This window comes from Spodoptera frugiperda, chromosome 31, assembly GCF_023101765.2.
Source record: "Spodoptera frugiperda isolate SF20-4 chromosome 31, AGI-APGP_CSIRO_Sfru_2.0, whole genome shotgun sequence".
Taxonomy (NCBI): domain Eukaryota; kingdom Metazoa; phylum Arthropoda; class Insecta; order Lepidoptera; family Noctuidae; genus Spodoptera; species Spodoptera frugiperda.
In genome coordinates this window covers 3,304,921-3,320,312 of record NC_064242.1, presented here as the reverse complement: position 1 = coordinate 3,320,312, position 15,392 = coordinate 3,304,921, and the positions used below count along the sequence as shown (strand labels likewise).

General features: G+C 35.4%; 1 protein-coding gene across 1 annotated transcript; it reads right to left on the bottom strand.

Annotated features, from left to right (window-relative positions):
- Positions 1-7,892: 7,892 nt before the first annotated feature.
- Positions 7,893-10,239, bottom strand: LOC118276244 (uncharacterized). The gene is made up of 5 exons (XM_035594487.2): positions 10,045-10,239; positions 9,594-9,650; positions 9,132-9,215; positions 8,418-8,651; positions 7,893-8,034 (listed from the first exon to the last, which is right to left on the bottom strand). Exons 1-5 carry the CDS (start codon positions 10,081-10,083, stop codon positions 8,005-8,007), a joined length of 444 nt encoding a protein of 147 aa, XP_035450380.1. The 5' UTR covers positions 10,084-10,239; the 3' UTR covers positions 7,893-8,004.
- Between the last annotated feature and the right edge of the window lie 5,153 nt (positions 10,240-15,392).

The following is a 15,392-nucleotide window of genomic DNA, read 5'->3' as shown; positions in this document are numbered from 1 at the left end:
CTTACATCTAGACGATAACTACTATTGGTTGTCTCTCTCACGGTTAACGGGTAGGCCCTTGGCCGCTATCTCGCCTGATGGCAAGGAACGATGCAGCCAACGATGAAGCATGTCTGCCCATAAGCAACCTATGCACTCAAGACTTAAAGACGCGCAGATTGCACAAGCACTTCAGGAAACACAGACTCTGGCAAAGCATTCCACTCTTTTGCTGTTCGCACAAGAATACTTTTAAGCGAAACGTTTCATCTGGGTTCGATCCTATCTGTCAATTCTGTTGATCAATACATACTCTTTGATCAATTAATAAATTGGTGGACAGTGAGTAATAAAAACATGTAAATCTACGCCTATAGATACCTTAGTTAATTGTTTTCTGTTTGTACGTTCAGGAATTTACACGAAACATTGTTTTTTGTTTGTTGTCCGCTAGCTCGCTGGTTTGACGGACAAGACTTTAATACTGCATTTTTTAAATTAGTTGTAAAGGTATTTGCGGTACACCCATTTTTCTTTCAAAACCTATGTGTGTTTCTATTGTTATTTTAAACAGAGGTACGTTTTAATTTCTTTTATTCTATTAATAATCTTGTCTACTATTTTATGTACTAAAGCACGTTACGAATAGGGTATTTTGTTGTAGACTAATTGCTGAAAAGCGTAAGAAGTTTTTTGAAATAGGTGTGTGCTATATAAAGATTCAAAACTTGGTAACGACCGAGGCAATAATGTATTTTTACTAATCTAAAGATCTGTTATATTGTCAGTATCATTGATAACATGAGAACATTCTTTTACTAATTTCAGCAAAAAATACAATTAAATACCACAAATTCATATAAACTATTGTTACCGACTATCACGTGTGAAAATTATTGTAGAAATACTTATAATCATGTGTTATCTATACTATATTATTATAAGAGTTTGTTTGTTGGTTTGAACGTAGTAATCTCCGGAACTACTGGGCAAAAATGGATACCTATATCTTTTTGTGTTGGATATCTATAAAGGCACAGATTGGATTTATAGTTATTGTTGTATTGTTATTATGTCCTAATGTCAACTACAAAGTAATCAAACAATCTGTAACTAATGTGAGTCATGATTTTGTAATACTATAATTAAAACAATATTTTGTTTTTTTTTCGACTTACAATACCCAGTAGTAAATTAATTGTATAATACATGTAAAGGGCATACATGTGAAGATCACATAAGGTAGTAGATTTTTTTTCAATAATAATAATTCGTAATATTTTAAGTAATCGAGAAAATAGTGTCTACCATAACAAAAATAAAATAAATGTGTCTATGCAAGTATGTATAAGATTGTATTTTTAATTCAAAACAAAATTTAAAAGCCCTTTTAATACGAAGCTGATACTCTTATAATATCAAATGTTATCAGCTCATGGGAAATTAAGTAGCATCAACGAAATTTTTTATCTTAACGTTCTAAAATATTTTGGTAAAACAATACATCGTTACTTAGCTATTATGAATGAAAAAAGAAATTAATATTTATATATTATCAATATGAATATCCAATTCTTCCCGTAAAAACGTTAAAAATCATGTAGTAGAAGTGGTACAGGTTGCGTATATTAAAATTAACATTAACTTTTCACCGTCCATGATAAAAGTTTTATGTAAAAAGACGATTCTCATTATTGAAACGTCACTCGTGCAGTCTAGTTATATTTTTTATGGATTTACAACGTACTAAACGTCACGCCTTTTCATCCCCGAAGGAGTAGGCAGAGGTGCACATTAGGGTACGTAATGTACAAGGTGCGCTATACAAGGCACTTTTCCCTTTTGCCATATACTGGACACAATTCCAGATTCCAGACTCTGTGCTACTACTGAAAATTTTCGAAAAACCGAAAAAAATACCCAGTTATACTTCACCCGACCCGGGAATCGAACCCAAGACCCCATGTCCGGCAGTCGCAATTGCGACCACTCGACCAACGAGGCTTTAAAGGATTTAATCGCAATATTTTCTGTGCTAACAGTTGATTACGCTAACAAGTGCCACAGGTGTGCGCCAAACCCTGCATGTAACCTAATTCGATCGCACAATAACTAAAGATTGCATAAACATTCAACTCACTGTTTGTTTCAGTATGGCATAATCAAAGAAGTAGACCTGGAATTTAACAAAGACGAAATACCTACTTAACGATATTTTTAAGTGTGGGAGAGCGATGCTTTGGCACGAATAGGCCGGCTTGACTGGAGTGATACTACGGCCTAACAGAAAACCGACGTGAAACAATGCTTGCGTTGTGTTTCGTTGTGTGAGTGAGGTTACCGGAGGCCCAATATCCTATCTTCCTAATCCCCGATTCCCCAACAACTCTTAAATTCCTAACTCCCAAAACCTGGCAACGCACTTGTAACGCCTCTGGTGTCCATGGGCGGTGGCTGTTGCTTATCATCAGGTTATCCGTATGCTCGAATACCGACTTATACCATAAACAGAATACCACATTGGGTGAATCTGATTGATTGCGAAAACTCCTTCTACTGCAATCTTGTAACCAAACAAAGAAAAAAGAATCCACAAAAATAAAACAGTCATCAGAAACTTTTCTCCATTTAGGTGCTCTAACGTGCAATGTATCTAGTCAAGCTCAATAACTGAGTTATTAATTAAAAAAACACTTAAGACAGTTTGCAACACATTCAGAAATGCGACTCTTTAGTTTTTATTCAACTTAGTTGCAGCAAATGGTCCATTAGCACCCGTAGCATTGTCATTAGGTTCAATAATTACGCCCAGTTGAACGTGATCCACATTTCCTGGCTGTAAATCAAGATCTTTCCTTACGATAGCTACTTAATCTCTCATGGGACGAATTGAAGTTCTTTATCAAGGATTTTTGATGGAAAGGTCGTTTTAATATTGATTTGAATAAAATTGAGGTGTTTAAAAATGTTAACCATACCTAATTTAAATCAGCCAGAAAAAGTAGGAATTGAATGTAGACTGAAAGTGAGAAAAAAATATTATTTTAAGGCACCTTTTGACCATTACTATTATTACCCGCCTTGGGTAAGGCGAGAGGGAATGTCAAAATCTTACTTATTAAAATTCACCTCGTTCTTTCTCCTGATTTGAGTCGAAGCTCCGGAACAAAAATTACACCGGAGCTAATTTTTGTAGCTATCTAAATACGAAATCATCTTCATGATTCTATAAATAGCTCCCATAACATAATAACACTTCGTCTTGTAGCTTTTATAAAATTATAGACGTTATCTCACCGTACAACTAATATCTACATCTTTGAATTGTTCAAGCAGTAATTATATCACTTGCATTATCTATGCAGTTGCAAATTAGTACAAGTTTTTTATAGGCACAGAATTACTCATCTTGTTTATCAACAATGCACCTATTCTTTCTTGACTTCATGTGCTGTATTTATATTGTGTCTCTAATTACTTCCTACTAGGAACATAAAAAGTATAGTTAGAGAAGACTGTATACAATAAGTTCTAAAGTATTTACTACCATTGTCATATACTTTCGGGCACATTTAAACAATAACTCATAAGTACCTAGCCATAATAGCATTTGATTGTTTCGTTGGTCACAAGCATTGCTATCGAGGTCCTAGGTTGACTTCAGGGTCAGAGTCTAGTACTTAGTTTTTTAAATGTTTTTCAATTTGACTGCACGGTTGGCGCGATGGCTAGGCAATTGGCTGCCTGGCAACTTGTCGCGGGTTCGATTCCCACACGGAATAACTCTTCACGGATGTCATTTGTATTTGTATAAGAACTTATATGTTTGTAAGATCACCCACGCATGACACAGGAAAAAATTCTTGTGTAGAGCAACATGATTTTTTTTTTATTCTCTTTAACACTATTCAAACAAACTGTATTCATATCGAAAATATATCAAAATGTAAATAAAACTTTTCACAACCCATTTAAACAGTTTTACAACAATCGAAAGCCAACTACTCATAGAAAATCGACAGTTAATTAGCATTAAGTCGGACATAATAACAACAATAGCCGTGGAAGTATGTCGGATGTCCTCAAGGAGGCCTATGATCACGGTGAGTGAATCAGTGTCAAGTAGACTCAAGACCTTGATGGCTGTAGACGACGTATTATTACGCAGGTACAATGAACCAACGGATAATACTCTGTTATGCACTCACATTAACGTATTGTTGAAGAACTTGAGATAACGCAATCGGTGTTCCACAAGGAGCTGTACTTGGACCCCTTTTATTGTTTGGCTTGAGTTGCAGTAAGTATTGTGCATCGATATATTTAGTTTTAATTGACATTGAATTGATAATTATGTGTGATTATTACATCAGGTCTACGCATCCTGCATGTTTGATTACTTTGTGTTCCGTTAGCCAATTTTGCCTGGGGTATGAAGATTTGTTTTAGACAATTTATAATTAAAAATTAGGATTTTTTTAAACTGCTTACTTACCAGTTGCGGAAATCAGGAGTGAGGATGTTATGATGAAAATATAATGTCATCCTTATATTTATACCAGTACGCTGCACGAATCATAAGGAAGAGTGTGGTACAATTGATAATCATCCCATCGCCGCATGGTTGCATACTGCTGGATTTAATTGATGTATTGACATCTCACATCACAATATGTATACTAATCACTTTATTATTGTATGTAAATATATGTTTGTTTTTTATTATGATCTATTGTTTCTAATCTTTATTTTTGTTTGTGTGTAAACCTACAAACAAATGGACTACTTTATTTTGGCATTAAAAAAATATTAAATTGAAGTTTGTTTAAATCGATAGACGTTAATTTTTCTAGAGTTGTGTTATAATGTGAGATAGATTTAAGTGTGGGAGAGTCATGCTTTCCGCACGAATGGGCTGGCTCAAACGGAGTGATACCACGGCCTCACAGAAAACCGACGTGAAACAACGCTTGCGTTGTGTGAGGTTACCAGAGGCCCATTTACCCTTTCCAATCATACCAAGCCCCGATTCCCCAACAATCCTTAAATTTCGAACCGCTAAAAAGCCGTCAACGCACTTGTAACGCCTCTGGTGTTTCGGTGGCGATTGCTTACCATCAAGTGAAAGTAATTACAAATATGTATTTCAATACAATCGTACTTTTTATCCACATACTTCGACCACAACGGTGTAAAAACAAAAAGACATAGATTTATGCTAAAATTACTTCTGGAATTGGTTATTTTGATAAAATATCGATTTTAATCAGAATGTTATTTTCAAGATCATTGGCGCCTAATCTTATAAGGTCGCGCAGCCACACAGTGGTAATAATTTGTTTGCAAATCATTGAGTCTTTCTGGGAGCGAAGATTAAGATATTTATTTGGGTAGACGATTGCTGGAGAATGTCAACATACCTGGTATACATACGTATATAAATTGATGTTTTTAAAGTTAGGAAGAAGTGAGGTTACAGTTAGTACGTTGTTGGTTTTATATGGCTTGAGTTTAATTTGATTTCAGAACTGTGTAGTTTTAGTTAGCAGTATAAAATAAAGGTATGTCGGGCTATGCTTTGTTATTGGATTGAGGGGGTTCATAAAAATCGTTAAATACTCATTGCACAGGCACACAATTACTAAGAAGGGAATTATTGCTAGTATTGGTCACAAAAAGTAAAAACCGAGTACTAGTTAAATTCTAACATTTAAATCTATTTTAAAACATATTTATCTTTCATTGCATATCCAAAACAGATGTTGTTTTAATTAATTAATGTTTCTAACTGAACATTTGTCTAGTTTAAATATCAAATTACTAATTTTAGCATACCTATGCTTATTTTACTCATAACGTCATGAGAATTTTACACTATAAATATTGTGGTTAACCACTTCCACAGTTATTTCTTTTCTAGACACTAAATTAATAGAAATTAACAACACATTGGAGAGCTATGTTTTGGCAGGAATGGGCCGGCTTAACCTCAATCGACGTGAAACAGCACCTTTATTGTTTCGTCTTGTACCTAAGTAGGTACGATTATCACAGGCTTCAGATTCTAAAAGACTGGCAACACATTTGTTAGGATTACTCCGATGATTACCACTTACCATCAGATGATCCATTTCCTCCTTTGCCTCCTGGATAACCTTAAAAATATCCTTACACAACACCAATGTGTGCTTCACTGATCTCCAATATAACCTTTACTTTACAATACGTCAGTACTGTATACACATGACAATCTTCCGACGAGTAGCTCAGAGCACTTTCAGGTGACTACAAGCTAAGTACGGTCTGTTTGTTCTATCGAATTGACGTTCAAACACTTTCCTAGCTCAGTTTGAAGAAACCTTGGACTATAGGTTATAAATGTATGTTTTTTTTTCATATTTTATAACACTTGCTTTGTTGGTGTTCTGGTCTCTGGTGTCTTCTGTGACAAAAGGTGAAGGAAAACATCGTGAGGAAACCTGAGCTAATAATTTCTAATTATAAGTTTGAAATTGCCAACCCACATTGAGCAAGCGTGGTGATTAATACTCAAACCTTCTCAGTCCGAGAAAAGACCTTTGGTCAGCAGTGGCCACTTATAGAGAGACGTGATGTGTAGGTAATGTGATGTGTGCTCTGTTGGTATAAAAAGATAGACGAGAAAAATACATAGAATTCATTTTAACGCCTGCTCTCACATGTATAGCAATCACTAACATAAATATAAGACTGCCGACGGAGAATAGTTCAAGGAAAAGTCTAGTTATCGGTGACTGACGTAACGTTTAGCGTGTTAGTTAGAGGTAAGGACGAAATTAGATATAAACCCGGTGTAGATTATTTATTCCAGACTTATTTACCATTCCCACTATTTCCTGGATTAGTTTCCTTTGACTGCCTTTAGAAAACTTTTAAAGCAAAACCGCTAACGCAGGTTGAATGTAACCAGTATACAACCAGAGGCAGAGTAACCCTAGGATAGCATCACATCATCATCAATTTTTTGGCCACGTGCATCCCGCGGTGCCCTTGTGCAATTTAGCCTAGGCATTAGTCTAGTTTTGCCTTTAGGATAAAATAGTCCCGGAGTTGCGGACAACCTAGCGGGTTTACCAGGGTTCCGGCTCGAAAGGCAGGAGTAGGAACGGAGTGGTATTTAGTCAGAAAGAGTCTGACACTCCCTCTCGCCTCACTCTAGGCGGGAGAAGTCATTGAATGATTTAGGAAAAAGGTTCTGGTATCAGCTATGGTGTTGAATAGTAAGTTCTTGAGTATCAAGCCTTTCTACATATTCACGATAATCACACAATACCTATATCAACAATACGAGAAAGTGTCATTTTTATCACATATTTATTGCAAATGTTATATTAATAGCGCTCACCCAGACCCCAATAAAATCGTATCAGTAAACAAACACAAATAAATTTTATGGTTATCTAAATGTCAAAGAAGTAATTATTTATCGGATATAGTTCCTTGACGTACTGACGGAGATACATAGTGTAGTTTCCAAGTTCCAAGTGTTTTTTTGTGCGTAAAGCCGTAAAATGTCCGTAGTTTTTATTGTGATTAAAGGAATTGTCTTTGTCTTTTATATTGTAGGAATTTTATAATTGCCGAGGTTATTTTTTAACGTCTTGTAAGTTACTTTATTTGCCTTTTGTACTTGTAGTAGGTACGTATAGTCTGTACATGAATGTATGTATTATATATTTAATGTTGCTCCACAAGATTGTCCCCTGTGTCGTGGGTGCAACTACAAACATACAAACCACAAAGAGTGTCTCCGTGCGGGATTCGAACCCGCTACACGTTGCACAGCAGCCGCGTCAACCGTTTAGTCATTAAATATTCATTAAATTTCACGAATATCTTAACCTATATAAATACAATTTTGTATTATAAAATAATTGGGGCTTAGAGTATTTTTATTGAATGCATACAATGCAAAAAAATTAAGATAATTGGTGATACTTAAAATACAGTGAAAATGGTAACTCAGTACATAAAACTAAGTCAGTTCTAACACTTCCACGCTGTTTCAGGACATTTCTGTAACAGAAAATAAAAAAAAAGTTAAAAATTAATTAAATTAAAAAAAAAAATATCCAAGTAGGTGTATTTCAAAATTGACAAATCCTAAAGTATATAGTGTTTCTTTTTTTTCAGTTTCAGAATACCTACTTCATATCAACAGCCTATAAGTGGCCACTGCTGACCATAGCCTCTTCTCACATGGAGAAGGTTTGAATTTTAATCACTACTCTAGCTTACTGTGGGTTAGTGATTTCAAACTTATAATTAGAAATTATAAAGCCCAGGTCTCCTCACGATGTTTTCCTACACCGTTTGTCAATGGTGTCTAAATAATCTTAGAAAGTGCATATAACTTGGAAAAAGTCACAGTGCTGTTAGCTTGCAATTCGAAATCTTACCTTCAACATAGCGATACCAGTACAAGTAAACACATCATAGGCTTTGCAAGCTACATCAAGATGCTGTCTTGGGTCATTGTCGACACAATCAGTAATGGCTTTATAAATGGCATCAGTCCAGCCTGGATTGCTCTTCTCCCATTTCTGCAAATGGCTTCTGTATGCAGCCTTATTCAGGGTATTCTTGTCTGTCAAGAAGCCTGACGCTTCGAAGATGCATTGGACATCTTCACACTGGAAAAAAGGTTGTATGTAAATATAGGTTATTATACTAAGGCAACATAACGAATTTCACATAATAATTATATGTATGTAGAGGAACATGATATTACGTCTATACTTTAGCATTTGTAGAAGTAAGAATCAATATTTTTTGTGTATCACATTATCACACTACGGTAATATTCTAAACGTGAAAGTTTGTTTGTCCGTCAATTACACTGAAACTACTGAACGGATTTTGATGAAATCTGATAAACAGACAGGGTATGACATTAGTGATAGGATACTTTTTAACCCACAGGAAGTCACTAGCAGAAACTAGTTAGTAATAATTTCAATCTTTATTGAGCCCGCCTGCTAAGCCTGAAGATTATTTCAAACCCTTCTTTCGTAGAAAAGGCCCATAGTCCAGCAGTCGACTTTAAAGGATTGGATAAAGGATGGATGTCTGGTCCCATATATTTCTATTATTTTAAGAGAACGTAATCTTACCGGGCCAGGAGGTTTAGGTGAACATTTCGATAATTGCCTCTCATCAGCCAACTCTGGGATATCGCAGCATACTGATAGTGGTTTCTGAAATATAAACAAAAACAGACGAGTTTATTACTGACCAAATAAAAAAAGTGTTTACTTTGACCCTACTTCTCGGTGATACCTATGGAAATATGTAAATAAGATGAAGATTACTAGAACAAGAAGACTGGATATAATGCCATATTTACCCTTCCTCCCCAATCCCCGAATTCCCCACAATCCTCAAATTCTCCTCCCTCAAAAGATCGGTAACGCACTTGTAATGTTTCTGGTGTCCATCAAGTGACAGACTTAGAATTTCAGTTGAAGAAGTCAGTCGTTGCATAGACGAGGTAAGGGAAGGTGGAAGGAGCAAGCAAAATAATACAATTTGTTACACACACATAAATATTAACATCTTAAATGAATATAACTTACCAGAGACGCTCTGGTTTCTCTTTTAGTTGGAGTCTGTACGACATCTGCGTGAGATGCCTGGAAATAAAAATTATTACTTACATTCAAGAACTTCTACACAAAATCGTTGAAACTCGATACCTTTTTTAAAAGTTTAAGTCAAATTGATATCGGTTTAAAAATATAGACTAAGTATTTTATATATATTTTAAAGTTCACTTTTACTATCCATCTATGCAAAATGATAAGTCGAACATTTCTAAATAATACTCAAAATTAAATTTATCAAAAAATAGCACCACCGATTTAAATCGCGAAATCATTATTAGGTATATGCAAGTACAAACCAAATTATAAACAAAATAAAAAATCGCTTTTACATAAACTAAAACAACAATAAAAATATAACAACAGCAGTTAAGATTAAGCTTTAAAATAAAACAAATCTAGTATAAACAATAATGACACTTACAGCAATAAAAATAGAGCACAAAATAACAAACTTATACATTTCGATACACGTCAGTCCAGGACAGAAGCGTAAAGAAGACTGTTTTGGAAAAAAGTACAATAAATATAAGACTTAAATACTACTGTATCTAGGTATGTTTTTAAATACTATTGTTATCTTAAGTCAAAGAGTACGTTACTCACGCGTTACGTTCTCGGAATAATCTTTTGTTCTATATTATTGGATTCGTATAGTAAAGTAAGGATTTGTTTAAAATATTGTTTAGTAACTAACATTTTGATTACACTATTGGAATGACAATATTATGTCTAGTAAACTATACCTAAGACATAGTGTAGCTACACGTGCCTATGGCGCGTCGCGTTCCGCGCGCCTCAAAGAGCCAACAGACCACCACAGATGGGACCCAGTAGGGCTGATGCCTAATCCGGAGCTGCGGACTACCTAGCGGAATACCGGGGCTCCGGTTCGAAGAGAAAGAGTAAAAACAGCCACCCTGTTCTATCTGTTTTTAGTCAGTAAGAGTCTGAAACTCCCTCTCGCCTCACCTTAGGCGGGAGAAAGCATTGGATGATTTTCCCCCTAAAAAAAAGCTATAGCTAATTACTGGTTAATGCAGTGGCTGCTATAGAATACATTGCTGTTTCGATTTTTTTTTCTAAGTCTGGGTGTGATATGTAGTCGACAATTTTCAAGTTTAAATCACTCATGATTGTGGCTCCCAAGCGTCACTCGTAACAAGTTCAACTACCTTGAAAAGTTATAATTAATTGATGTAACATATATTAATACGAAATCCACTATGAAATAGCCCTTATTTTCAAAGACAATTTTATTATTCTCGGTAGGTAAGTATATCAAAATATTTATTTGTATGTTAAAGGAAAAAAATATAATAAATTCAAGGAAAACAGTTACATTTATTAGTTTAATTACAATGTAAAAACCAAATATTGTATGTCTTCTGAAAAATGATAAAGATAGAAACAAAACATTCGTAAACAAATGGTCATTTCTGTAATGTCAAATTAATTATTTGTTATCTCATAATTCAAGTGACCGACAGCACGGTTAGCGCGTCTGGGCGTGATGTGTAATCTGTGTAAACAATATCATAAAACAAAAGTCAACTTTATACTTTATTATTTAAAGCTGAAGTTTGTTTGTACGCGCTAATCTCCGGATTTATTGGAAGATTATAAAACATTACGCTAAGATCAAGAGGAATCTAGCAGTCTAAAAGACTGCGGATTACCGGAACTCCGGCTCGAAAAGCAGGAGTAGGAACGGAGTGGTTTTTAGTCAGTAACTCATTAGTCAGAGTCTGACACTCTCTTTCACCTTGTCCAAGGCGGGAGAAATCATTGGATGATTTTCCCTCCTCAAAAAAGCTCTGCAGTAAGACGTGCAACCGCTGGGCTAACAGGGAGTGTGACTAATTTATTTTATAGAAACCACAACCACGATAAACTAACAAATGGTCAACTTGGATGTATGACTAATTTGTTATAAGTGTTTACAAAAACATTTTATTAGTATTTTTAGAAACAACTCATGACTCAACAGTTTAAAATAACTACAAAAAACGTAATATTTCTAAAGCTGCCACGTTGGTCGAGTGGTCACAAGTGCGACTGCCGTGCCGACTCCGTGTCACTACTGGGAAATTTTCGACCCGGCAGGCAATCGAAACCGAGACCCCTTGCCCGACAGTCGCACAGTTATAGTTAACTCTTATTTAAATCTAAATTCTTGTAGGAAGCACATATTAAACAAATAATTTGTGTTATTAGTAGTTATTAGGAAAAACATAATTATCTACACAATACATGTATTACGTACATTGTTATAATGATGAGCCATTGTTTTAATCCAACGACACCCAAAATATTTATTGTACTAATTAAATGATGCTATTCTGTTTACTATTTTATATTACAACGTAAACAACATTACATAGGCTTATTGTGTAGGCTAAGTGTGGGAGAGCCATGCTTCGGCACGAATGGGCCGGCTCAACCGGAGTGATATCACGGCCTCACAGAAAGTCGACGTGAAACAACGCTTGCGTTGTGTTTTGTTGCGTGAGTGAGGTTACCGGAGGCCCAATTCCCACCTTTTTCAATCCTCGATTCCATAATTATGATGGCCTTACATATTTAACAGATGGTATATTTAAAAATCTCTTTAGAAATATTCAGAAAAAGATACAGAAATTGTCTATTTAGAATAATCAAAATTCTATTTTCTAAACCCATTATGTACAAAAGAAAATTCCAAATAAATGCATTTAAATGCAAGAGACTTGGTTTTCTTTCAATATAAGTATTCAATTTTCTCCTTCAATGTCGAAAGCAGATTGTAATATTCACAGAACATTATCAATTTGTAAGATAAAATGTCATTTTTAAATTAAACATTTACAAATAACTACTTTTTTTAAGTACATTGACTGCATGGTTGGTACGTGTAACGTGTATCGGGTTCGATTCCCGCACGGTGCAACTTTTATGTAGTCGTTTTTGTAGGTTGTTTCGGTCTGGGTGTCATTTGTATGTGAACTTGTATGTTTGTAAACGCACCCACGATGCAGAAGAAAATTCTATTATGACAACGTTGTTTTCTAAAGAGAAAAACAAAAAACATAATATTTCCTTGGTAAAAGCTACCGTAGGCTTGGAAAAATATTGTTAGGATTTTGGCACAGTGTATGTACCACTTAGTATATTCATCCATATTATTTGTCCTCACTACAGAATTGGTAAGAAGTGGGTGTTTAATTGTACTGTAGCGACACATGACAAGTGATAGAAAACAGAAGACGCACATAATGACAGACGACAGACGAACAAATCAATGAATGACGTAATAATAATCCTACATCTTAATTTGTAGAATGGGGGCAAACGAGCAGACGAATCACCAGATGGTAAGCGATCAGCACCGCCCATGGACACAATACCTGAGGAGTCACAGGTGCGTTGTCGGCCTTTAAAACACATCGCACATGTGAAGTTTACATGCGGATAAACATGTATAGAAGAAAATACCGACGAATAACTGTGATAACGATCACCTCGCCAGGTCGGAGGATCCTCCTTTTCGGACTTTAGGGAACTTTACTCTTTGTTCCTTTAAGTACCTATATGTAGGTAAACTTTCACCTTATAAGAAACTCTCATACATATTCTGAGTGTAAAACTGTGAAACGCTACCAAATAATATATTTTAAATATTCGCCGTAAAGTTTAAAATATTATATTATACTCAAAAGCCAGTCATAACGAACATAATTAAGAACCAACATTAATGCATTGTTTTAAATGGTATGCAAATGTATTTCTGAACAATTTACTGAAAATCTAAGGTTTCCAAAATATGGTAATTTTTGAAATGACGGAGACAATGCTTTGATTGTGGACGGAAATGACCTCGTCTATTAAATTACCATTAGACCTATCAGGGGACATTAAAATTAAATCATTTATGAGTTCACTCATTTATTTATTCGTAACACAGTCTATCCGAGACAGTTTCACATTTTATAAACACACTTATTATCATTATGTACAAAGTCGAAAATCTATTGCAAGAATTAAAGATTGTAGAACGTTGATCTGCTGGCTGAGTCCCGATCATATACCCAAAGCAAGCCTTGGACTGGAATCCCCAAGAGAAAGAAAGCGTGGCCGTCCTCGGTAAACCTAGTGCCGCATCATACTGGCAGAAGCGACGATGACGTGGAGGGCGAAGCTCAAGACAGATAGCGATGGAGAACTTCAGTAGACGTCCTCTGCCCCATCTAGGGATGTTAAGTCCTGATGCTGAGTGCTATCAGAATCCTGATATAATAAAATTCATTGAAATCAGAATAGGATTGTCATCTTTTTATTTCCATTGCGATGTAAATGACGTGTGGACCTTTGTTTGCTCTCCAATTTTATTCGAAGTGACACATGATTGAATTTGTAATCTTAGAAATATTTCCATTTTATTCAATATCTGATTTAAATAGGATTTCTAAGTTTTTTTAAACTAGTTGCTAAAAACCGAAAATGAGGATTTAAACAGTATCTAGTCGTTTTGTTTTCATTAAGCTAAGAGCGTACTCGCACGAAGCGCTTTACTTCGAGCTTCCTTGTGGAAACTGCTAAGGAGTGATACTCTTTGTCACAAGGTATAACCTGGCTGTCTTCAAGGCGGGAGTGAATAGGTCGCCTATCGACAGACGTGATCCATCGTCAGCATCATCATCGCTTACCACCAGGTCAGACCGAGGCTAAACGTCGACACATCTTATATAAAAAAAATCTAAATGAACCAATCTGAAACAAATTTCTATGGGACCAAATTACAGTTAATCCGCGTTGAACAAAATAAGAATCATAAACGTCGACGTAAACGGTCACACAGAAAAAACACTTCCGACCAAATTGATAACATCTTCCTTTTTGGGAAGTCGTTTAAAAAGTAACTATCAAAAAAATACGTACTGTAACTACGTACAGTAACAGTAACTGTAAATATGTACAGTTCATCTCTTCTACCCAAAATAAAGTCAGTCCATGAACTTGACCGCTCCATTCTACCCTGTAATCGATCGTCGCAAGTTAAGCACCATCACCGAGATTAAGATTCATAAGCCTCAGGGACCCCTATAAATCGTAATGTTTCGTTCTAAATAGCTTTCATTAGCTGCCCATTGAACCCGCACTTTCAGCTGAAATATCACCGTAATTTACAACGATTAGGAGTAAATAAAATTTTAAATATATTTGTGTCGTTACGTCATTGTTTGGTGGAAGTTAATTTGTTAAAGGGTTTGGTAGTATTATGGGGATTTGACAGCAAGATTGCTTGCGTTCGTTGCAGTATGGCAGTGCATATTATTAAAGTTGATGGTGGAATTTTATGTCCGAGTGGTCACGATTTATCATTTTTTTATGTAAACTTTTGGTGTAATTTATTATGTTGCTTAAATAAATACTATATTGTCAATAAAAATATTGATATTTTTGATCTGCACTTATAGAATTTGTTCTGCTTTTTAGAAAATAATATATTTCTATAATCATTTAAAAATATCCTTCCACTAGCTTCTGCCAGGGCTTCGCCCGCGTTTCCGTGGAATAAAATCTGGGGGCACGGCAGTGCCCGCCAAGTCGAGCAAAAAAAGCGGCACGGCCGTACCATCCTTTTCTCGAAGCAATTCGGGCCTTTTTCGACCCCCTATAATTCGGTTGTGGATAAAGCAAGAAACCTGAATCTTCAGTAACTAATCCGGCATTGCATAAACACGGAAAATTTAAAATTTCAGTCAATTTGAACCAGTAGTTTAAGAATGACAA

Excerpts from the sequence above, each read along its gene's own strand:
- LOC118276244 (XM_035594487.2), bottom strand. The coding sequence starts at position 10,083 with ATGTATAAGTTTGTTATTTTGTGCTCTATTTTTATTGCT. Across the intron at positions 9,216-9,593 it reads GAGAAACCAGAGCGTCTCTG|AAACCACTATCAGTATGCTG; the intron begins GTAAGTTATATT and ends TTTATATTTCAG. Across the intron at positions 8,035-8,417 it reads CTGGTATCGCTATGTTGAAG|AAATGTCCTGAAACAGCGTG; the intron begins GTAAGATTTCGA and ends TTTCTGTTACAG.